This window comes from Xiphophorus hellerii, chromosome 3 (assembly GCF_003331165.1).
Source record: "Xiphophorus hellerii strain 12219 chromosome 3, Xiphophorus_hellerii-4.1, whole genome shotgun sequence".
NCBI classification, from domain to species: domain Eukaryota; kingdom Metazoa; phylum Chordata; class Actinopteri; order Cyprinodontiformes; family Poeciliidae; genus Xiphophorus; species Xiphophorus hellerii.
Window position 1 is genome coordinate 8513615 of NC_045674.1, and position 25052 is coordinate 8538666.

Genomic DNA, 25052 nt, shown 5'->3' on the forward strand with positions numbered 1-25052 from the left:
TGAAATAGTCCATTTTTAAATACTGATTTTCAAGCAATTTATTAGTCATCAATAAAAAGATAATTGGCGAATACTTGGCGTACAGCAAATTATTGCCTCTGACATATTTTATAACAGGAACGATTTCACTAAATACCAGGATTAGCATGGATATTTTAAAGCAATAGCACAACAGTAGTTGCATTTTTGCGTTATGTCACACACACAAAGTATCCAAAGATACCACGTGACTGCTTTAAGAGTTATGTGTTCTGTTTAAACTCAAGTTTTAGGTTGGGTAAACTGGTATGAACTAAGACTGCATTCAAACAAAATTCAACAAATTCTATATATATATATAATTCAGACCTGGAATATGAACCAATTTATAACAATTAAAAGTTAGAAAGATGAACATAGTCATCACTGTCCACGTCAGGCTCACAGTCTGTAGTAGGAGTTTAACTTTGGCACAAAATACATTAATCTTTCGGAAATCAAAATTAATAATCCTGCTTGTTTCATTTGACGTTAACAAAAAACGTAAACAACACTGGAATAATTTTTTGTGTGTGAAATCCATACGTTATGTGATTTTATTGTCCATGAATATTCGTCGAGAAATATGTACTTTATATAATCTTTAAAATGTTTGCAAAAATAATTTTAAAGGCTTATAAAGTTTTTAATATATAGTTAAAAGATAAATAAAGCTTTTATTATAGTAATATATTAAACAGACGATGAAATTAAGATACAAAAAACACCCAGGTCCAATTTAGGATGAAAGTAGACAAATGGAACAACAATTGGTACAAAAAAGAGGAACTGGAACAGCATCTAATAGATTATTAAAATTAATAACCATAGAGCGAATTTGAAACTGTCAGGTATAAAATATCTGTGGCTGAGTTACAATAAAACACAATTTATTGAAGTCTAATCCTTTCACTGTGCTACAAAGGATAATTTAGGCACACAGTAAAAACTTTCACAACATGAAGAGATTTAAAGAGGAAAAATATTACAGAAGATTCAGCTTACTTCATTTATTGAATTCCTGAATAAAGAGACATGTTGAACCTCTACACCACATCATGATCAGAGGTTAAGCAAAAAAAAATAATAATAATAATAATAAAAAATAAAAAAATTACAAAAAGAAAAAGCAACTCTCAGTTTAAGAGAGCCACCATCTGTGATGACAGACTTAGGTTTTCCCTACATGTTTTGTTTTCCATGGGAACGTCCAGCTCTTACATTCTTACTTTCCTGAGTACCTTTGGGTCAGAACAGGTTGTGCGTCTTAGCGTGGGTTTGGAGTGCGAAGGGTTTAAAGGTCATTCCTCCTTTGAGTTCTCTGACAGTCCGTATTTGTGCTCCAACACGTCAAGCGTGGCAGAAAGGGCACTGAAAACAGAATTAGGGTCATTTGTCGTTTAACACACCAAGTCCACTTCAGAGGGAGCGTTGGAGGTTTTAGGAGAGGGGGACGGCGATGGAGCTCAGAGTCAGAGAGGCAAAAATAAACACAATGTGACGAGCTGACTCTGTGATATTTAATCCAAGCTGGCAGGCATTTGTGGGGAGCCTGTAGTAAGCTGAGGTTGTGTTTTATCAGAGTAATTAATGTCAAACTGCTGATTAAAGTATGTCCTTAACTTTAATTGAAATTCCTAATCACTGCAGGATTTTTACTGAGTAGATTTTAACAATGTTGTAGTGAATTTTTATGAGAAAATAATATGAGCTCCTCTGTAAAATCCACACATCTGAAGCCAGTTTGCTTAGTTAGTTTAAAACTTTAAACACCTGTTTTAGAACATTAGACCACACTCTATTAATATGAATTAATCTGCATAAATAAGAAAGGATGATGTGTTTGGAAATCCAGAAATGATTACTGCAGTTATTACCTAAAATAATACAGCAGAATTTCTACTAATTCTAGTGCTACTAATCATTGCTCAGGACATTTATTGGTACCCCTAGTAAAAATGCATAGAAAGCCTTAAATTCAAGTATAGCATTTTCTCACACATGTGAAATGGGGGGAAAAAAAAATTGAGTATATTCATTCACAGAAAAAATAAATAAATTGTCATCAACAGTAGCACAATTATTATTATCCCTGTTGTCAATATTGTACTTTCAACATTGAAGTTGACCATTTCGCTTCATTCAATTTCTGCAGATCATCGCTTCTGCTTCCCTGACTTCTGACTGTCTATGTATTAGGTCTGTGATGGGCTAAATGTTAGTAGAGTGGGGAGCACTTGGTAAAAGGAAGCAAATATTAAGGGTGCTAATAAATGTGACAACCCTATCCCTCTACAGAAAAATCTAAACTTTGAGTAGAGAATGTGGTAGTAGTGAACAAAACTTCAAACAGCAATACTTAATTAAAAAAAAACAACAAAAAAAAACTTACCAGCCTGGTCTGATGACTCTGTATTTATCTAGTATTGACAGATCAATCACAGTTGACCCCTGCCGGGTCTGGTCTCCTATTGGTCCTCCATCCACCACCACAGCTAGTTTTGACCAGAGCTCCTGAAACTCCTTTAACAGGAAAACAGCCATATTCAGCTTACCAAATGCTGCACATGCTTCAAAAAACAATGTTTCTGAGACTTACATGTGCTTCCACTGTGCTGGTATTTGAGCTGATGTTGGCACTTGTCAGTGCCAATGGTTCCCCACACATCTGGCAGAGGCGCCTCATAAAGGCATGATCAGGAATACGAACGCCTACAAGCTAAAGGACAAAACAATAACAGCTGACAGCCTACAAGGACACATCACTTGGGATTTTGTTTAAATGCTTGTCCAACTAAAGAAGAAGACTTACTGAAGTAAAAGGATTGAGATTTGTATTCAGCTTTTCAGATCTTTCAAACACAAGAGTGACGGGACCAGGCAGTAAATCACCTAGAAGATCCTCTTTCACCTTCACCTTACAGTACCTACTCAGGAAACAAGAGGTTAGTGGTTCCCTACTTCTTTAATAACTAAACAGAACATGCAGTGATTTCATGAGTCCAAAAGAGAGAATTAAAGGACTCTCCTAAGTCAGAGTCTAATCAGAACTGAGATCAGCACACTCACTGATAGATATCCCGAATTTCTCCAACACAGATCGCCAGCGGCTTCTGTCCATTCCGTTCTTTCACTTCGTAGATTTTTTTGACAGCCTCAGAGTTTTGGGCCAAACACGCCAGACCGTAGATAGTGTCTGTCGGCACTGCAACAATGTGACCGTCTTTCAGAGCTTTCACTGTGCAGCTCAGGATTTCAGAGTCATCTGAGAGGAAACAAAACCGTAAGCAGATATAATCAATAGCATGATCTACAGCTCTGATGAAAAGTTTAATTTTGCTTGTCACTTGCATTAATAAACACATTTTTGGGCCTTTATGGGTGCATTGATCCATCTTTTGATCTTTTCTTCAGTAAAAGTTGGATCATTATATTAACTGTCATTGAAAAATATATACATAACCTCCCCTTCTGGTTTTGATTAGTTATCCTATAGCAAGTTCCACCTACACTTTTTATAGCAATTCCCCTGCTACATCCAGTTTGGTCTGGATTCTCTGTTCTCACAAACAGAGAATTTGACTTCAGTTTCACACGTTCACAGCATACAGACATTAAAGATAAATATATAAACCTAAGAAGAGATAACAATAAGATGAAACAAACAATTACATACACAGATGGGTATGTACAATGCAAAACTGCTGGAGCCATGAGTTTCTTCAAATAAGACTGGAAAATCACTTGTTCAGAGTTGCCTTTGATTGTAGATTAATTGTAGTTTTCTTTACAATATTCTATGATGATTTTTATGTTAACATTTAAGAAAATGTAAAGTTTCTTGTTTTATGTTTTCGTCCCGTAAAGCATCTTGAATTGCCTGTTACTGAAATGTACTTAAAGCAGATGGGTGACAGCAGCCGAGCACACTGTGTAAAATTCACACAGACTCAACAAAATTAGACAACAGCTGATTGGAAAAACATAGACTCCTCTGATGATCAAATGATAGTCAAAGGTTGCCGTAAAAACAACATGAAACCGCAGGTCCAGCCTGCCTTGTGTCCATGGTTTATGCTGGTGGTTGCATAATTGTTTCGGGAGATTTTTCTTGGAACAATTTGAAACCCAAAGTTTAAAGGACATTACTATCCTTTAAGATACATTATGTATTCTATATGAGCATTTCTGCTCACCTTCTCCATCCCTATATGAGTCACAAAGCTCAAATCATAGCAAACTGGTTTCTTGAACGTGACAGTAGGTTCACAGTGTTCTGCAGTAGCTGTGCTGCCTATATGCACAACAGCAACAAAGTGATGATACCATACCAACAAGTAACTAACAAAGTGACCACTGAGTATGTATTTTTGTCTAAAAAGTTTGTGAATACTCTGATGCCGTGAAACCTTAGCAATATGGTCACCGTGAGAATGGCATAACATTCAAACTAAACTAAACATGGAAACAACAGACTGGACACAGTTATTGCTTAAAAAGTTATTTCCATTTTCCAGTATTATGGTAAGACAGAGACTACATTTCATCTTTGATTCATTTTTCCTTCGCAATGCTTGACTGAAAAGGGTCCTTTAGATAAAAAAAAATAAAAAATATAATCAAAGTTAGCAACACTTTCAGAAACAACAGACTGCACGCAATAAAGAGGACACAGTTATTGCTTAAAAAGTTATTTCCATTTTCCAGTATTATGGTAAGACAGAGACTACATTTCATCTTTGATTCATTTTGCCTTCGCAATGCTTGACTGAAAAGGGTCCTTTAGACAAAAAAAAATAAAAAATAAAATCAAAGTTAGCAACACTTTCAGAAAGCTAACGTGTTTTTTGGTCAAAGGTATGTGTATTAGTTAAACTCTCCCCCGCTCAGCTACACCTACAACTATCTGTTTATATAAACAGACTGGGATACTCTTTTATTCCGAGTAGGTACCTGTTTGGGTCTCTTGATGAACCGTCGGCCCGTTGGAGGTTGGCGGGTACAAGCGGAGCAGTTTAGTCTTCGGTTCTTTACACATTTCGGTTCCGAGTCGACCAGCGACCGCTGAACAGTGAGATCCTCTATATTTGATCAATCCAGCAGCGACAAATACAAACGAACGCATAAAATCAAGCTAAACTGAAACACAAGCCGGATATTCCACTAACATGGAGCATGTTGATGCCTGATGCAATGACAGAGATTTTCCGGGTTACTCCTCTAAACTATGACGTCACTTTTTTTAAAGGCACAACTGCCTATTTGACTAGAGACAAACTTGATAAGTCAGACAAGTTCTTTTATTACACTATTTTGTTCATGTTTTTTTAACAACACAAAAAGAACAAAATTAAAAAGAACATAAAAGTATTTTTCAAAGTCAGATAACTATTTAATTATTTATTACCCTAAAATCCACTTATTAAATCCAAGCCAAGATATCTGCAGAACTGGAGAAGCAAAATTTGATAAGATTAAATTATTTATATCAAGGCCCAAAACTACAGAGCCCGTTTTTTTTTTCTCCTCCATGTTCCGTTACGCCGGGCTTCGAACAAAAGAGCTATAACCCACAAAATAAATAATTCCCAAAAAATATTTTGCATATACGATTAATGTTGGAAATAAATAATAATAATAATAATAATAATAATAATAATAATAATAATAATAATAATAATAATAAATTATATTATGAATGTGTCAGTAAGTTACTAAAACAATTAACTAAATGCGGAAACCTTACATGAAAAAAAAACATTTTATATATCTGTAAAAATGTACCAGTATTTCTTTTAATATATAGTCCTCCATTTTTCTTTCTTAAACAGACCCTAACATTAACCTGCCCGTAGTAGATTGACCGATCATGTACTAGTACTTTCTCCACCCACTGACCGACCCACAATATGCAGTTCAGTAATTTATGAAATGTAATTACTTAAATGTATTATTAAGTAATATTACTAGAAAACAAATACTTATATTAGCTATATATTTTGCATTTATTGGATTGTTTCACGTTTAGGCATTACGTCATCACGCGGTAGACCAATTAGGAAAATGTAAAGCACCTGTAACTGCTTTAATAAATACCGACGGACTAGGCCAGTGAGTTATATGTACGGCCATGGATTCGGACACAGGTAAAATCAGTTTTCTTCGATAGACAAAATTAAAAACAGTAAGTAGTTTGTCATTGTAATTATGTTTACTTTAGCAGGTGTTTTAGATGATGCTGCTGATCTCCTGGACTTGGTGCACCAGGTCAGTTCCAACATTAAGAGCTATCTGTCCAAACTGTTTCAGGAGGTGAAGGTACATAAATGGGTATAACTTTAAAACAGCCGTTCTGGAGTCCAAGTGTTTAGTTATGATTATAGCTTGCAGGTGCTTTATAACCCAAAATAATGCTTTCATATACACAAACAAAATCTATCTCAATGCTGCAGGAAGTCGGTGAAATTTCTACCAGGATGGCTGCCCTGACAGACAGAATAAATATGTGTAACGCTGTCTTGGATGACTTGAAAGCACTGAAGGTCTTACTGGTGAGTATTTATTTATTTTTTGCCCCCAATGTCTTTCTTGCATAACGTCTACTAATGCTGCTTTTTCTGCAGGACAAATCTCTACCAGATGTATACTTAAAGTCACAGCCAGAACCTGGAGAGCCACTTCCCAAAACGTCCCCATGAAATGTAACTGAATAAAAGCTGTCAATCCTGTTGGGTGGCAAGCAACAGTCAAAGCACACTGAATACGTAATGTGACATGAATAAGGTTTTATTAGTACTATATTGCTCTCAAGTCATAGGTATTTATCACTTTGTACGAAACAAGCAAAAGCAAACATTTTCACATTATACATTCTTTAAAAAATACATATCTGTAAGTTCTCTCTTTGGGTGTATGACATTCCTTTGGAAGCATATGGTTTCCTATGTTAAACTGGTCATTTGTGGGGAAACAAAATGAAACATTTTACACCCAGCATTCTGCTTCCAAATGTCAACATATAAACCAATTTCTCATGTAGCTGTTAAACAAACCTGGGCTGTGAAACTATCGCTAATGTAAATATTGGCAGCATTAAGCTTTAGTTTGTAGGATAAAAGCTGACAAAGTATGTAGTCAAACGGATACGTTGACAAAATTCAAACACAGAGGACCGAAGAAGAGAAAGCTGTATGTTTGACTAATTCTTAAAACAGAATTCTTCTCTAAAGACCTCTTAAAATAAATCAATTTATTTAATAAATCAAAGACAACTGCAAAATATATGGGCACTGTACCTGAAATACACTCTAAAGTCCATATTCACACTCTTCATGTCAATATGCACAAGTCTGCAGAAAACTCAGTTTTTGCCTAAGAACTGTATATGCAAATCATGTAGAAGGCAAAAAGAAGTCTTGAGTCAGTATTTAAATTCCAAATGCCACCTTAAATTGCATAGTTTTGTACTATAAATTGACAGTACATGTAAAAATAAAAGTAATGGGTGCTTGGCTTTCTTGCAGTAGTTTTTAGTGTGTCAGATATTTTTCAGACATTTTCAAATGCAGGGAGTGATTTCAAGCACTACGTCAGTGGGATTCTGAACACTGCAGTACAATATTAAAAAATGTAAGCCACACATTATTTGTATATTGCCTTAAAAGAGTTTACTTCTGTTCAGGCCTTAAAGAACTGTTTAGCATGCTGGGGAGAAATGTTGCTTTGGGTTTGAGCCAACTACACTTAATATGCTTAAGGTAGAAGCAGATTCTTATTCAGCGCTCGACTAAAGTATAGTTTGTGAAAGTAGGCACCTTTTAATGAACCGATGCTAGGGGACAAAGTTGTTTGAAAGCCAAAACATTTAAATTTTTAAAAGTTACTTCCAAAGAGCTTTGAGCCAATACATCTTCTTTACACACCTGTTATAATTTAACATTTTTGACAACTATGCTGGATCTGTAATTTAATTTTCAAGCAGTTCTGATCACCAAAATGACTAGGACCAGCTTGAAAACAGTGAAAAGGCAACTTTTGAAAAACCTTTGCTTGAGTCCTTAAGCATGGTTACAAGAATGTGTTCTGCTTTTACAAAAATACAAAAAAAGGGGTGGCTTAACTTTTTCAGTACTACATTTAAATGAGTCCAGCATCGAGTTTACAGACTCAAGACAACATATCATGATTATTGTGCCTCTCAAAGATGCTCTTAATTGATGTAAAATGGCCAAAAACTGCCAGATTTTCACATTTTAACTATGACCATGAATTAAAAGTCAGCTTTCTGTTCCATCATATAGCAATTCATTACATTCTTCCAAACATCCATTGTAGAAAACAAAAACTAGACATTGTGAAGAAACTTTTCCTGTTTTGGCCAAAGTGATCCATGCAAGAGATGAAAATCAATATTTTGACATGTTGAAGGAAAGATGATCAAGGCAAAGAGGCTTGTAGAATGGTTTGTTAGGCCAAGGAGCTTCCATATGAAAACCTGCTAGAAATAATGCCTTGGTTCTGTCATCATTGCATTGTGTCCCATGTGAAACAATACTTATTATTAAATTACACTCTTACCAAAAGGCTATAAGTTACATTTTTTGATACAAATGGTGACTGTACAGAAGCCCAGTTGGTTATAGAACAATTCAACTAAACACAGCAAAAACTCTAAACTGCTCTACATAAATGTGATTGGGGTAGGGGGTGGGGAATGTAAAGATGCAGGATAGATTAGGTTCAAACTCTGAGCTCAAAATTCTATACAAAAATACAAATCCTGTAATCTACAAGGTTCTCAAAGAAGCTTACACTAAAATGTACTCTATCTACAGTTTCCAGACACCAGCTTTTAAATGCTACTTTACAGCAGTTGTATACAAAAAAGTCTGTAGTGGTGTCGCCTCAGCTAGCAAGCTGTGAAATTATTCTTTTTACAAGAAAGTGTGCAAAAAACAGGGAAGAGTGCAGCAAAACATAGGGCTACTGCAAGTGTGAGTCTTCTGAGAAAAAGAAACACGTCTAACGAACTCAGGGAACAGGGATCAGTTATGACTTGATGCATCCCTGAGAGGGTCACGGCCCTGAAAAAATGGGATGGTGACAGTAGTTGCAAACTAAGTGTGGTCATATCTTGGAGATCCTTGACAACAGTTTGCTTTACTGTGCATTAAACTAGAGGTTAATATTTTCACAAACTTGCTTTCAGCAAAATTCGTTAAGCATGTCAGTAACCAAATAAGGAAAAAATAAAATAAAATTCAACTTAAAAGCAACCTGATTGAAATAAATTAGATTAATTTTCTACTCTAATAAAGTAGAATTTTACCTGTATATTAAAAGAATCAAGCATTTAAATAAATTAACATACAAAAAGTTAAGTTAGTTTAAGTTAGAGGCAACTTACAAATTGACTTAATGCCGTTTAAAAGACAGGCAGAACTAATCATAGGTTCTTCTCAATTAGTAATCACATTTTTCTGATTACATAAATTTTCCAATAAGAATGCTAAAGAAACCACTTCATATGAGCTATATGATGCTTTAAATCAAACATGATTAAAGTAAGAGCAAATTCCTCCAATATACAGTGCATTCTGGTCAGTTGCATACCAGTTTGAAGCGTTTGATAGGGCCTACAGTACAGTACAAAGATATAGAAATATTTTTTTTCTTTCTGCTCAGTTACACAACCTTTTTATATTATCAGTGCTTTGACAACATTTCATCAGTTCATGAGGAGATATCAATAGGATTAATATATACAGGCAATGTTTTCCACAAAGGATCAACTGCTTCTTGTCAGAATTGATTTGCCTAAAGGCTGCTAAATCTCTGTGAGCAAACTAACTGCAACTACTGCAGAAATCGAAAACGTACTCCTAGTTTGTACAGGTTTGTATATATGCCACACAGTGCCATACAGAACAGAATGCACTGCACAGACAGAGGGTTGTACATGCACAAACTATACAGGGTGAAGGATGAGGCATCTGTTGGAAGAATTATTGGAGCTGTGGGTGGAAAAGTAAAACACGGTGGAAATTCTCTTAAGGACCGCTGTCAGTGGTCATGTTGAAGTCATCCGCAACCAGCAGCAGAGCTTCGATGTTGGCGGCTGTCTCGGGACTCTGAATGGACAGGAAGTCTGATACGTCCATATTGGCTAGCCCGTCTGATGTGGGTGGGTGGGTGGCAGTGTTGTTCACTATCGGGGAGAAACTCTGAGCTGCAGTGGAGGAGGAGGAAGAGGAAGAGGTGGGGGCTTCTGGTCTTGGCTCACCCACCTTGGAGGAAGACTTGGGAAGGCAGCAAGACGAAGATGAAGTGGTTGAGTGTGGTGGAGGCTCAGATGACAGCTGGGGAGTGGGCTCTACAGTTTGCTGCTGTGAAGGGGCTGAAATGACGGAGGAGGCACTCTTTGCAGTCTTGTCTTTCACAGAGTCCCTGCAGGCACACTGGCACTGGCAGGACTCCTCCTGTTTGATGATGATGACAGGCAGGCTGAGGCCAATCTGCTGGACAGAGTTACCTGAAAAAGAAACGGCTCCAACTCAGGCTGCTAATATAAACAAACGATTTACAAACTCAGTACCTTAGGGAATCATTTAAAAATTCATTTTGGCAACTCCATTAAAAAGTAAAACTCTAAATCAGCCTTTTTAATTTGCTATCTTACTGTCACCAATTTATAGAACTCAAAGCAAAACTACATAAAATAGGTCCACATAAACCACATTTCTATTATTCAAAACTATCAAGACAGCATCTTGGTGGCCCACAGAATCAATACATTGACTGACTATTTAATTGATCCAGCATAAAAGATAGAGGTGGGCAGATTCATCCTAAATATTGATACCCTGTTGGTATAAGTACTGATTCAATCCTAACTTGATAAGATCGATACATAAATTTCAGATTCCGTCTTGAAATATTTTTAGATTTGAATTGTAGTTTCTCAACTCTATCATACAAAGATTTTGGTAAACATTTGTCACTTAATTTGGAAAACAATGCATACAAATGTGTTTAGTTTTTATGTATCTGTCATATACACATGTTATTAAAGTATTTTGTGTACACCTGTAAAAGTTATCTAAATTCAGTTCTAGGTTTTAACAAAATACTCCAAAGGAAAAAACAGAAAATACCTGAAGGTCAGAAGTTTGACATGTAAATAGTAAGTATCAATATTTGTATCAATAACAGAAATACTGACCCTATTTTTTACTTAGTATCAGATTGATACATTCGCTACTGGATCACAAAACACATTCTTGATTTAATATTATTTTTAGCAGATGCCCAAAAATATACAGAACACATAAAAAGGCTTACCAGCAGTTCCTCCGACTGGTATGGCTGTAGTAAAGAAGACCTTTTCCACTTTTGGAGCTCCTTGGTGAGACTGTAAACAAACATCAAAACAGGGTTTTTCAAGATTTAATTTTTGGAAAATTTAGACTTTTTTCATCATGCACTATTTGTGTTTCTATCTTTCAGAGTGATGGCAGCACACCCAGGGCTGCAATATTGTTTAAAAATCTTCTATTTATTTTCAGGTCAACTCTACGACATATTATTGGGGCCAGGCTAAGGTTTATTTATCTATTTTTTTAATTATGAGAGTAAAGTCATATTACAAGAATAGGATCATGGGACATTGCCAAAATAATATGAGAATAAGTTTGTAATATTAGGAGAATAAAACAGCAATTTTATGAGAACTTTGTAACAAAAACCTAAAACATTAAAATGAAGAATGTTGAGCATCTTGTAAAGTTATAATTTGGTATTGGTTGTACAGAAATGTTATTTAAATTTTAACACATCAGCATCAAATTATTACCAGTAGGAGAACTTTGAAACAATTGCGCAAACAAGCGAGTCTAATTTGAAGAAAAAACCCACATGAACTAGGCCAGATCTCAGTAACTATAAGCTTTATTCCACTTTAAAATAACTTTTTCTTGCAAGTTTAAGACTTCTGCTAAAAATTAACTTTGTTCTGTTCATTATATAACTATATTTTCATAATAAACAATTACACAAAAAAGTTGTATCCTGGCCCTAATACTTTGTTGTACAACTTTCAGAGACGATGATAAAACCCACTTTTTGAAAAAATTTTTTGTCATTTGTAATTTCTCTATAAGATAAGAAAGCAATTTAAAGAAAAAGTTAAAATCAAAAATCGGGTCTGGTATAAAAAAACATAAAATAAAACTGATTTTATTTTTAGCCCATATCACCCAGAACTAGTCCAAGGTAAATGAGTGTCATAATAAAAAATTCCCAAAGACTTAGAGATGCTGAGCAGGCAACGTCTCTGTGGAAGCTAATCCTCAATGACTGCTACATTACTCTCAAAAAAGATTCAGCAAAAAAAGTGAGATTTGTTATGTTAACCCTGGGTGTGTGCAGTACTCACTGCTTGCTCAGGGTTCTGCTGGCTGTTTGCAGCGCTGCTCAGGATCCATTGGAGGTTCTGGTCTGACATGACGAGGCTGGGCTGGAGCACGTTTGGGGTCGACGCTATGGTGATGGTGGCAGGAGCCGTAGCCTGGCCGGGGCCGGTGTTGGTGACAGAACTGTTGGCCAAAGGCACAGGTTGAGGTGCAGCTGAAAGTCCATCAGCTGTGGCGGCTGCAGAAACTGGAGCTGCGGAGGTCAGAGCTGGAGAAGAGATGGGCTGCGGTAGAGGAGAAGTCTGAGTAGCACTTTCCGACTGGAGGAATGTAGGTGGCAGTGCCACAAAGTGTTGAGAGGTGACATGGTTTGGTGCTTGGACAGGAGCCGGAGGCACATCTGAAATCTGCTGAGCCCCACTTTGCTGCATGAAAGGGGGGTTCTGTGTGGAGCTGACACTAGCAGTCACAGGGACAGGCGTGTGTGCCTGAGGGGAGGAGTTTTGAATATGTTGAGAAGAGGCCTCCAGGACAGCAGCGTTGTTGGAGCAGGATGATGAGGAGGTAGGATTGACAGAGAACGAGATTACAGACGAAACATCAGTCACGCCTGGTTGGATAGAGGTCTCTATGCAGAAGGTTTCACCTAAATTCTCTAAGGAAAAAAAAAAAACTCAGCCATGACATCTACTGTATGTTTGTTACACTTTTAAACACACATTTTTGATTCTGAGATCTTACTGGTGGGATGTGGGTCATCTTGGCTGATGCTATTTTCAGGACTCTGGAACATGAGTTCAAAGATTTTTATAGGAGTCACGTTGTTGAGGTCCAGGTTTTGAGCCTGTAAAACAGATCCAGAAGCATCTCAACAAATTAGAGGGTCATTCAAAAGTGTTTTTTCTCATAGTAATCAAATAAAAAAATCAGACACAGTCATCACAAGTCTTCATTCTTGCTCATTGTAATATTTATCATTTACAGCTAATGAAAACCCAATATTTGGTTTCTCAGAAAATGTGAAGATTTTAAGACCAATAAACTCCATTGAAATAAAAATGTAATTTTCATCAAAGGTATATCTATGTTCTGTACAGCGTATGATTTAAATACTTAACATCAGACCTTGATATCTAAATGAAACTAAATTTACTTTCATCTGAACAGATGACTTTGGACCACTCGGCATCAATAATTTGTCAGCATAAGATGCTGACGTCTCTGGTTCAAGAGCAAACAAACGTAGCTCTGTGAAGAGCCAGCTTCTTTAGCAATGTCCTTATTATTGAATTGAATATTATAAGTAATATTCAAGTTATTTAAACTGATTTTTTAGATTTATTTACCTGTAAGCTAAATATTCAAAAAAATATAAAAGTTTATAATTCAAATACTGAAATAAAACAATTCTAGTTTGAGATGCGCTTGCATGTACATATAATATCAATCAATAAATAAATCAGTAATTAATAGGAGAAAATCTAAGGTATCCAATTACCTGGCTCAGTAATACAGCCACTAATTCGTGATTATCTTGATGGATCCTCCATATTAATCCAAACTGCATTCAACAAAGATGAGGCAACAGATCCACTTACATTATTGATGTTCTCTCGTAGCTCTGAGTCAGTAGAGATGAGACTTAAGTCACTGAGGCACAGTGAGTGATTTGCATCCTATAATTAAGGAATAATGGGTCAATGAAAAAACAAAATCTGTTTTAAACCACATACTCTATTACATGATAATGTCGAAATTTACATTTTACATCAGAAAACATTTTTGAGAGACAAAAACTCAATTAGAATGGTGCTGCAATAACAGTGGAACTTTTAAGTACGATAAATCATTCATAAATCTGGATATTCTTGTTCACTTCTATACTATTTTCAAAATCAGCCAACCGCCTCGACAAGATTATTTTCCCCCTACTATCAGACATATGAACAAACATTTTTTTTCCCCTTTCTGGAACCAGCAGAAGGGCTTACAGTTTCTAATTCTTTTTTAGTGACCATGACAAAATACTGTCAAAGTGAGAGATGTTAGGATAAAAATCTGAATCTGAATAAGCGCTGGGTGACTGAGGACTTTGAGGGGATTGCATTGTGTAAGTAACTTTATTTATAAGTGTGGTACACCAGCTGGAAATAATAAATCAAATTAAAAGTGGTATAATGAAAAAATTAATGATTCAAAAAAGGTTTTATTTAACCCCTAAAATACATCCCATTAAGTAATAAAGCTTCGCTTGTGAAATTCTTTATATTTGAAAATAAATTAACTCCATATTTACAGCTCATAAACACACACACAATCATTTCAAACAGAGCCCAGCTAGATTCACACTTGTCCTGCACAACAAACTGCAAACAAGTGTTTCATATTCCAAGATGCTGCCGTGGAATGACTCACTTCAGAGTGTGGGTGTGTGAGGGTGACAGTGAACGGCTGTCCTTTGTCGTGGCCCCGGATGTGACTCTTCAGACTGTACTGAGTGCTAAACGTCTTTTCACAGCCATCACTGGGACAGTTGAAAGGCTTCTCGCCTAAAAAGAAAAACGTTTGAACAAGACAAAGGGTCTAATTATGTGCTCAGTAGGTTGTAAAGAATACACAGTGCATTGCAAAATAATCCCTATGCTTTAAACATTTTTTCATTTATTCCATTGCAGATTTTACTGAATTTTTAAGGTTTTAGATGAAACCTCTAGCAGTTTTTGTTCCAGGATTGTCCTTTATTTAGTACCAGTCATCTTCCTGTTATGTTGAACAACTTCCCTGTCTCTGCTATTTAAAACAATTTCCATAATATAATGTTGGGACCCCCATGTTTCATTGTGGGGATGATGTGTTCAGGTTTATATATTCCACCACTGGACTGTCCTGTCTTGTTACATTTACAATCATAGTTTACTCTTTCAGTTTCCACTTGATGGAGTCATTGGAGCTTCCTGACACGTCCAAAGTTTGGAAAAAATATGTACCTGTGTGTGTTCGTACGTGTGTTTTGAGATGATGACTTGCAGCAAAGGCTTTCCCACATCCATCATGATCACACCTGTAAGGAATAAAAAATGACTCAGCACCTTAAAATAAACTATTGATTATTCATCCAGAATAGACCCAAGCCCATGTTGCCCATGTGTAAACATCAAAATCGTTCATTAAAAACAGTTTGTGAACACCAGCGAACAGTGATGCATCCTATCTCCACTGCCTTCGGGTGTCTATTAAAGCTTCAGTTCCCAAAGTTGTAGACAGAAAAGAAATAAAACTGTGGTTTTAATGGAGATTCTCACCGAAATGGCTTCTCCCCAGTGTGAGTACGAATGTGCTTCCTCAGGTCACTGAGTGTGGTAAAGTACTTTGTGCATCCCTCCGATTCGCAGTTGAATGTTTTGCCTGTGTGAAGTCTCTGGTGAGCTTTTAGCCTGCGAAAACAATCAAGTTTGACTTATTACACCTCTTCAATGGCAGACCTACAGAAAATAAATGAGGCAAAAACATCAGTTTTATCCAGTATTTGTTTTTTACCCAAAAACAGTTATTTTCACATATTACATTTTTTTTTACAATAGTTCAAATTTGGCAAACAAGAAAAGCATCAGTCCACACCCACTGACTGCAGTGTTACAGCATCTGGGTGGCAATAGGAGAAGACAGAGGAAATGAATGTCATTAAGGAGAGAATCCATCCAAGTGTTGCATGCGATGGTTCCCTGGGGTAACAGCCTCTGACACATAAGAGATGCTGACAACACATTGCCATCAAGAACAAGGCATTTATGCTACAGCATCTGGAGAAGCCAGGCGGCTATGGTGTGAGATGAGATGTACTTCCAACTATTGGAATATAGTGAACCCTCGTTTTTCGTGGGGGTTGCGTTCCAAAAAGAACCTGTGATAGGCGAAATCCGTGAAGTAGTTACCTTTATTTTTTTTACAATTATTATACAGCATAATTAAATATTCTACATTGAAACCAAAGAACAAAACCTGTTTTCAGGCCTAAGCATTTTTTTTAACAAATAGAACGCTTTCTTACAAATAACTACAGTAAATAATCATTGTAATCATCAATACAAAGTACAGTAGGCAAAATTGTGACTCGCGTATTTCACTGTTCCTCTGACTGTGACGCTGCGGCCTGACTCCGCTCTCTAGTGTCTTTTTCTTCTGAAGCTTTTGGTGCAGGTGTGTTTTTTCAAGAGAAGAATATTGTTATCGGTAGTTGTTGTCGCTCTTTTTTCTTCTGGACAAAAATATTTGTCAAAATTTGCCAAGCTGTATATTTAAATACCGTAACGTTATTGGCACACAGGTAGAAAAGAAGCGCGAAGACTGTTTAGCCAATCAGGACACAAAACACAAGGCACTGTGAAAAAAAAAAACTGCACAAAAAACTCCGCGAAGCAGAAAGGCCGTGAAAGGTGAACCGCGGTACAGCGAGGGTTCACTGTACTGTGAAAAATAGGTCTGTATTTTTTTCCAATCATTTCAGAAACTCACATCTTATATAGTCATTCAATACAGTGAAATATTTCAAGCCTATTTTTCTAATAACTTTGATGGATATGGCAGACAAACTTATTTAATTCATTTGTAATGAATTAAAACACACAGGTGGACTGTTTATTAAATAGACGACTTCTGAAGGCAGTAAGTAAGGCTGCATATCAGAGTAAGGGGGGAACAGAGTACAAATATGTTCTTTTCAGATTTTTACTTGCAAAAAAAAAAATAAACAAACAAGTATAATGTTCCACTTCACAATTATCAGCCAACTTTGTGCTGATAATTTATTCAAGAACATTTCAATAAAAGTTATTAAAGTTTCTTATTGTTACATAAGTAAAATGTGGTAAAGTTCAAGGGGTGTGACTATTTTTCAAAGACACTGCAAATACATTTAACCTATGATACATTTATTATATTATATAATATGATATACCGTATTTATTATATTGTAAAATCTTGGATATCATATCATATTTCTCAAACCTTTATATTTGTTTAAAAAGGAAATAAAAATTGTATGTAATTCTGGATTAGGGATGTATACAAAAACATAGTGCAGTTATTCTTGCACGATGACTGGTTTGGCCTTTAATGTAATGAGTTGCAAACAAAAAAGCAATGAACAAACAGCAGCAGGAAGAAGAACTAAACCTGGCACTAAAGAACTAAAGAAGGGTGGAAGCTCACCTGTATAGCGTGTTGAAGGCCTTTTCACAGCCCTGCACGTCACACTCGAAAGGTTTCTCCTTCGTGTGAACGCGGACGTGGATTTTGAGACTGTAAGAGGTGAGAAAGGCCTTTCCGCAGCCCTGCTGATTGCACACAAAAGTGTACTCGCCCCGGTGTGTTTTCTGGTGTGTCCGCAGGTTTCCTGCTGTGCTGTAGGTCCGAGTGCACCCTTCAAATGTGCACTGATAGCGTTTTACCTGAAGCAAAAAAGAGAAAAAAAGGCACAATATTCAAGCTTACTGAAATAACTGCCCAAGAAAGAGTCTGTGACTCATTTTTAAACTTCACTGAACAAAAAATAAAAGAAAAAAAACTGTAAACAGTTTGTTGACTCATCTCAAAAATACCAGACCATTATATAGGAAGTGACAATCTGTGACAGTGCGACCTTTCAGAGGGGACTTGAGCTGAATGATTCAGCCACATGCCAGTGTTCGAAGTGGTTGAGCGGAAAGGACAGCAAAGATGACCAACCTCCTATGCAACGCATCCATTCAATATTGTTTCACAGCACCAATGACCAGTGCAGCGCGGCAGTCTCATACAACTACCCCAGGGCCGCGTGAATAACAGCACTCTATTCACCGTTCAGAAAAACAAAACTACACTGTTGTGAACACAAAGCCAGGAAAAGAACGTTTACATTACAGATGGCCTCCCTGACAGAAAACTGACATCATCTCGCTTCATTTTCGTTCTCAATCTTATTTAAAGAGCTAAAACGTAACAACAGAACAATTACCACAAAAGCAGGACAAGAGAGGTTACTAAATGTGTAATGTGTCAAATGAGAAACTCACAATGCCGAGGCAACTTGTCCAGAACACAGAGTTATAAGGAAAAGAAAGTACACCCTTTGTTAGTTTTGAGGTTATAAAATTAAATAATCAGGCAGATAAACAGATTTATAATATTGTTTCAATCAAGCCTAAAGTGCACAAAACCACATATCACAGACTCCACCATATTAAGGCTTCAACTAAAGATTATTTTACTAATTGATTATTCTGTTGATTATTCAGACGATTACTCAGAAAAAGAAAAAAGAAAAAGTGGCACATTGTCCAGATTTTTTATGGAATCGTTTAAACCTTTTTATACAATATTAGAAGTACATTAAAATGCAAAAACAATGTTTTTTAAATAAGAAAATAAACATTTTGTTGCCTAAAATGCAATAACAGCATTCCTTGGCCATTGTGGCAAAAGATCTGCATATGCAGCTAAAAAAATATACATATACATGTAACATCAACATGTGAAAAGCTCTGCATTTCTGGTCAACTTAACATCAACACAGTGGAAGACTGATCTGTTGATTATTTATTAAGCAATTAATAAATGGACAGCAATAAAGGTGATTTCTATTTAAGAGAATCTGAACAAGGTGACGTTAAAACTAAGCCACTTGATGACTTTCTGGTTGCCCTTTTACTCTGTAAATCTGGGTATGGGTAAATCTGTAAATATTGGTAAAACATATTTACAAAGTTCTTTTTTAATTTTTTTACCTTAAATGTAATTTTTTTTTCTACAATTGGCTCTTTGAGCTACACTCTTTATCTTCACATGATTCACTGAAAAGTTTTCTGAGTAGTCCAAAACTCAGGACATCATCTTGTAACCTAATCTTACTTCAAACTCCCCGATCTGTCTGTCGTGTTCCTTGATTTTCACCACACTGTTTGTTCACGAATATTCTCTAACAAACTTCTTAACTTAACAGTACATAAAATACAGGTGCAATAATTACTAATTTAAGAGATAGCTGAAAAAAAATTGGTCACATTAAGACTACAAGTAACTGAGATTTTATATTCCGCCTGCTTGGATGATTAAAAGGTGAGACTACAAGTAAGATCTCCTTAATTTTGTTTTCAACCAAATCCAGACCTAAATTGTATGGGGATCTTATCTGGACTTAATAAATACCTGAGAGGATGAGGACAGTGCACCTGCTTAAGCTATTGTTAGAGTATTCCCACTACAAGTATTGCAGCTTGTAGTTTGTTAATTAGACTTATATAATGTTTTTATGTCTCTGAGTCATTTCCTTTGAGATACATGCCAAAACCATGGGGAGATTTACAGAGTAAATGAGCAACCAGGTTAGTTTCTGTCTTCCTGTTTGCTTCAAACCCTTCTTTGAGAAATTGCATTACAAACTCCAGGAGAACAAAAACAGCCTTGTATGTACTCATCCCACCTGCTATGTTATACGTATAATAAAATTAAGTGGGGAACACTCCCAGTTCACAACATGCATTTTTTTGTTTGGAATTGAATTAAACCTGTCAGAAAAATCTTTAAGCCTTTCTAGTGGACCAATTAGCCGCAAGTGCTGACAGATCTCATGCAAACAAAGAAAACCATTACTTCAGCAAAAAAACAACTAAAGCCATGTCCTACTTTAACAATAATCAATGAGAGACCTTACCCTAGCAAACATATCACACACAGGTTTGTCTGGAAACAACAGCAATACGTCCTTTACATTATAGAACATACATGTGTATCATCTTACCTCTCTCTGCTTGGTCTCTGGGCACTCAGAGTGCAAAGTGAGCGTAGCGCCCTCTATGTTGCGAGGCATCGGCGTGGAGCCTGGGTTTATGGTGAACTGGATCTGATCAGGAGAAATCGTGTGGTGCACATAACCCTGAGACATCCCGTCGGGGTCGGCCATGAAGACCAGAGATCCCTCCTCCTCGTCCGCATCGCCCTCCCCTTCAGTTAAAAAAGTGACTCCATCTTCATCGCCTCCACAATGCCCCTCCTCTTCGCCTTCCTCGTCGAGGCGGATGGGGTCTCGCTCGATGAGCACGGTGGTGCGGTCATAGACGCGCCCAGACGAGGATGACGGCTCGGCGATCAGGTCGTCATCTTTGTCATAGTGGATCTTGTCGTCCTCTTCTTCGTCTTCCCGCTCCAGCTGGTCCACCTCCACCTCGAAGTACATTGGCGCCTCTGTTCGAGGGCCATTCTCACTCATGGTCCCTGTCGCCTTGCCTTCCTTTGCAAGAAGGACCGTACAGTGGTTGAATGTGTTACCTGAAAAATGAGAGATAATTATATTTGGCCTTGATTAGATGATAAGTTACTATAAGAAAAGGCAAGGCCATAACATAATTAAAAAAACCTATTGGATTTAATCAGAGTGACATTTCATTAAATAAAACCAAGTGTGTAACTACCATCAAGTCTGCAGGTGGCATTGACAGAGTATGTTACTTGCGTGCCAATATCTAGAAAATGCTCCATGTGTGCTATTTTAGGAATTTTCAATGAAAATGTAATGATACCAAGAACACATAACAACATAGTCAGAGATGACTGTTCATGTTTGATATGACTCTCAAACAGTGTTTGATTTGCATGAAGATGAGTACAACTATTTAAAATCAGCCAAATAATCTGTGAATTGATGGTGTCACCTATAGAGCATACATCAAGAAAGTTGATACATAAACATATGCTTAGTTAGTTCACAAAAGATTTGGTTGCTTTTCAAAATTGCAAATAAATAATATAATTTTATGACTTGCCTGTAAAACTTTGTTTGGAATACAAATGCAAGCTGAAAATCTTTTAGTTTGACCACATAATATTCTCCATTCCATGTTAAAGAACCTTTAAAAGAAAATTACAAATATAATTGTTATTCTGTCCAGGAAAAAAGTTTGATCATTTATTTAATGCTGCTAACCATTTCATGGCAACATATATTAAAAAAATCATTGGAGATGTAGATGTTTTTGTGATTTTTCAGCCCAACAATTGATAGGTCTCAAGTTAAATTGAGGAGCAGAAATTACACAATATTTTTGGCTCTTTGTTAAGTTTTGTATTTTTTACCCATCTTAACCTCAACCAGGAAACCTGAGCTCAGCATTTTTAAGATGTTCTTTAAAAGTTCTTTCAGATGGAATCTTTTTTTAAAACACACAATATCTGAAACATATCTAATAAGACCTAGTTCATCTCATAAAAAAAAAAAATAGGGTGATCCTCATGTTTCAGGAAGACAATCCTGGTACTGAGAACATCCTTTGACACAAAATCTGTTCATCACATCCAGATTTGCAGATAAAATTCTTGCCAAGTTAACCTGCCAAGGTAAAGTCTCAGCCTGAACAGATGAAGCATTTTTCACATCCAAGTTCACAGAAAGCACTGTTGTCATCTTACTGAACAAAGCCCCACAATATGTGTTTTGTCTAAGAAAGAGGATGCACTAAGGCAACTTTAAGGATGCTATTTAGTGTTGTGTCCTTCCTGTAGTCTTGTTCTGAAATATTGTTAAAATATTTTGCACCATTTGTACAAAATACAATGAAATCCTATTGAAGGAGGAATTTGATCAAAATCAGGCAAAGATGGAAAAAAATAAAGAAAATCAACATATTCAAAATTGATATGAAAAAATTTTGTTCTATGAAAAAATATATTATCCAAAAGAGCATTAAAAGAACTTGAAATGACACCAGAATCATTAAAACCCAGCCAAAACACATAGCACTTGTAATAGCCCTTCTAAATGATCAAAATATCATATTTGTTACAGCTAAATATGACAATTTCACTACTAAAAACAGTGAGAGAGAACATTTGGCTTTGAGACAAAAATACCTTTCATCTTTACCATTGGAAATACTTGAAACCTGAAACAGTAAACATAAAAGTTGTTTTGGAGGAGACAGAGGAGCCGATAAAATAATTGCAATTCAAGTAGCAGGAAGCAGAAGTTCGCTGGTGGAAACATATAGCAAATGTCAAAATCAGACAAAGATAATAAAAAAAAACAGGCTTCAAATTATGATCATTTATTATGGGCAAAAATGCTATCCAAACCAAATTATGTATAAAGAAAAATTATAAATCCCCCCACTAACCTAGTAATTGTCTGTTATTAACTGTTTGCAATAACTTGCAATAGATTAGAAATTGCAAATTTTGGAACACTCTTCCCTACAGAATTACTTAAGTTCAGATCAATTTCATCAAGATTCTTGAGAGGCTTCTCCAAAATATTATTTTTACTATCATTATTATTCATATTTATTATTTTTTGAGCCATCCAGAAGTTAACTTGTTGCTATGCCTCGGATTGTTGCTCAACAGCATCACAAAAAAAAAAATGCTGGAGCTTAAGGTCAGGATGTGATGGATAGAGATTCTCTACCTAGATTTCTGCTGAAAAGTAGAATTCATTCTGTCAATAATTGCAATCATACCACCGCACATAGTGGATCAATGCACAGTGGTTGGGTCACAGGTAAAATGTTGCAGCCCAACTTTTTAGCCGCAGATTATAATGAATGACATTTCAGTTAGTAGTGTAAACAAAACAGCCAAATGCAACTCTAAACAATTGAATTTTTAGCCTTGATTAAAGTAACTCAGAGCACTGGCATTTTTTTTTTTTGCAGATTTCTGGAAGTTTCTTCCAGATTAGTGGAGCATAAAAACTGAATGCTGGTTTTCCGTGTTTGGTTCTGTTTCATCCAGTGGTTTATAAACAAACTAAAGTATTTTGAAATCTTTTCTCTGAGCTACAATGAGCCAGTGTAATGACTTTAAAACTTGTTCTCCTTTTTAATAGTTTTAGTGAGAGCGTAAGCAGCAGCGCTGTGGATCAACTGCAGCTTGTCTGATTTTTTTAGGCAGTCCAGTGAAGACACTGTAGCTGTAAGCAATTTACTAAAGATAAACACATGCATGAGTTTCTCAAGATCTTATTGAGACATTATTCTTTTAATCCTAGAAGTTTTCTCCAGCTGAGGTTGACTTTGTATATAGGTCAATGAAAGTTCAGGACTGAGTCCATCACACCTAAATTTGGAGCTGTAGTTTCTAGCTGTAATACCCAAAGCCCTGTGCACTCTCGTGATATTGTTGTGTAATAATACAATTTCTTTTAAGAAATGAAACGTTAGAGAAACAGGAGAAATATGTAAAGAGGCAAATGCATTTTTCCCTACAGCATCTCTAGAGTGAGGTTAGCTGATTTTACAGAAACGTAGACAGTCAAATCAAAGTCTAGAACTTTATAGAGCCAGTTGGGTAACAATTCAAACAGGGACTGGACACAACTAAAAATGATTTACAGTGTACTAAACCTCATTACAATCCCCAAAATGCAATTACTTTGAACCTTCGTTTCGATGTCCATTTCTCATGACAAGCAGAATCAACTATTTTCGCAAGCAAACGAGCAAAATGTTAGCTAAACATAAACATTTGGAAATCTCACCAGCAGCCGCAACTGTTCAAAAGTTTGACAATGCAATTCCCTTGATTTCTCCAAATGTCAGAACTAAGGTTGTTAGCCAAACACCGTTAGTTAGCAAACTCTATAAGTAGCTAAGACAAACCTGATATCTCAATTTATTTACAGCGTTCCTCCGTTTTATTACTCAATTTAGCGCATTTGTGCGTTTCCCACGTTTAATAACTCCATTATAAACAAACAAGATTCTAATTTTCTCGATAACTCGGGAGTTAAAAGTCAATTAATAGATGCTAGTATGTTAGCATTGCGCAAGCTGTGTCAACTACATATTTCACATCAGACATAGATGTGCTAGGCAGCAACTCTTTAGCTCACGGCTAAGCTAAAGTATTAGCTAGCATCGCTAATGTCGACAGTTGACATCTGGTACCGACCGTGCTGTGCAGATAAATGGTTAAATGATGTTAAAACGACAAGACGACACACCAATGGCAAAGTTTAGCTGGTACAAGGAAATGACAACAACATACATATTTACCTTTCAAAACGTGAGCCCTGTCCCTAAGCTCAGGATGGCAAGCACTTTCTTCCTATCTCCTCCCAACACGGGGATGCCAAACAACGTCACAGATCATAGCTATTTGTGATGAATTATGGGAAACTACATATATAACTCGATCATAAAATAATTTCCAAAGAGCAAAAATAAAAAGTTATATCCTTCCCACACAGGATATGCCAGCAGAAATTAACTTTCACTATTAATTTGGCAAAAAAATGTAATGTCATTTTATGGAAGTGCAACAAAACCCTGCACATTCAGTGTAGATTTCATTGAATCAAATCATCTTTACATGTCATACACAAAAATACTTTATTAATCGTAGAAGGACATAAAATGTAACTCTTATGTTCTCCAGTGAGATGTAGATGCTGATGGCTGTGGGCAGCAGGCATCTCCTGTAGCAGTCTGTATTACAGCGGCTCCAGTGAAGACTGAAGAGACAGCTTCTGGGTTTTTTCATTAATTTTTTTCTACTATTCATTTGACCCATAAATAATTATATTCTGTATATAACTCTGTAATTTATGCATAATCCCATTTATTAACTTCAATTTTTATAAAAGTGCATTAATGTTTT

The 25052-nt window shown here is 36.2% G+C and overlaps 2 protein-coding genes and 1 long non-coding RNA gene across 4 annotated transcripts; 1 reads left to right on the plus strand and 2 right to left on the minus strand.

Annotated features, from left to right (window-relative positions):
* Positions 1-23: 23 nt before the first annotated feature.
* On the minus strand, positions 24-5224 carry yrdc (yrdC N(6)-threonylcarbamoyltransferase domain containing). The gene is made up of 6 exons (XM_032559156.1): positions 4972-5224; positions 3088-3283; positions 2831-2945; positions 2618-2737; positions 2411-2541; positions 24-1389 (listed from the first exon to the last, which is right to left on the minus strand). Exons 1-6 carry the CDS (start codon positions 5141-5143, stop codon positions 1320-1322), a joined length of 804 nt encoding a protein of 267 aa, XP_032415047.1. The 5' UTR covers positions 5144-5224; the 3' UTR covers positions 24-1319.
* A 920-nt stretch (positions 5225-6144) lies between these two features.
* LOC116717505 (uncharacterized) lies at positions 6145-6746 on the plus strand. Its single transcript, XR_004338752.1, has 4 exons — positions 6145-6164; positions 6242-6285; positions 6471-6569; positions 6642-6746. It is a non-coding gene; the product is annotated as an uncharacterized LOC116717505 (long non-coding RNA).
* A 40-nt stretch (positions 6747-6786) lies between these two features.
* mtf1 (metal-regulatory transcription factor 1) lies at positions 6787-24552 on the minus strand. 2 transcript variants are annotated; one of them, XM_032558949.1, is made up of 12 exons: positions 24449-24541; positions 21224-21308; positions 20203-20729; positions 17637-17875; positions 15731-15862; positions 15416-15489; positions 14844-14977; positions 14027-14104; positions 13170-13272; positions 12452-13083; positions 11359-11428; positions 6787-10549 (listed from the first exon to the last, which is right to left on the minus strand). In XM_032558949.1, exons 3-12 carry the CDS (start codon positions 20668-20670, stop codon positions 10068-10070), a joined length of 2412 nt encoding a protein of 803 aa, XP_032414840.1. In that variant the 5' UTR covers positions 20671-20729; positions 21224-21308; positions 24449-24541; the 3' UTR covers positions 6787-10067. The 2 variants fall into 2 exon arrangements, with proteins under 2 accessions (XP_032414840.1, XP_032414839.1); XM_032558948.1 differs by lacking the exon at positions 21224-21308 and having other exon boundaries at positions 24449-24552.
* Positions 24553-25052: the final 500 nt, after the last annotated feature.

What these genes read in the sequence shown, in the direction of transcription:
- mtf1 (XM_032558948.1), bottom strand. Translation starts at nt 20,670, where the DNA reads ATGAGTGAGAATGGCCCTCGAACAGAGGCGCCAATGTACTTCGAGGTG. An exon ending in CAGAGACCAAGCAGAGAGAG is followed by an intron (nt 17,876 to 20,202) that starts GTAAGATGATAC and finishes TTTTTGCTTCAG; the next exon opens with GTAAAACGCTATCAGTGCAC. An exon ending in ACCAGTCGGAGGAACTGCTG is followed by an intron (nt 10,550 to 11,358) that starts GTAAGCCTTTTT and finishes TTTCTTTTTCAG; the next exon opens with GTAACTCTGTCCAGCAGATT.
- yrdc (XM_032559156.1), bottom strand. Translation starts at nt 5,143, where the DNA reads ATGCGTTCGTTTGTATTTGTCGCTGCTGGATTGATCAAATATAGAGGA. An exon ending in TCATCAAGAGACCCAAACAG is followed by an intron (nt 3,284 to 4,971) that starts GTACCTACTCGG and finishes GTTTCCTCTCAG; the next exon opens with ATGACTCTGAAATCCTGAGC. An exon ending in AGAGTCATCAGACCAGGCTG is followed by an intron (nt 1,390 to 2,410) that starts GTAAGTTTTTTT and finishes TTCTGTTTTCAG; the next exon opens with TGCCCTTTCTGCCACGCTTG.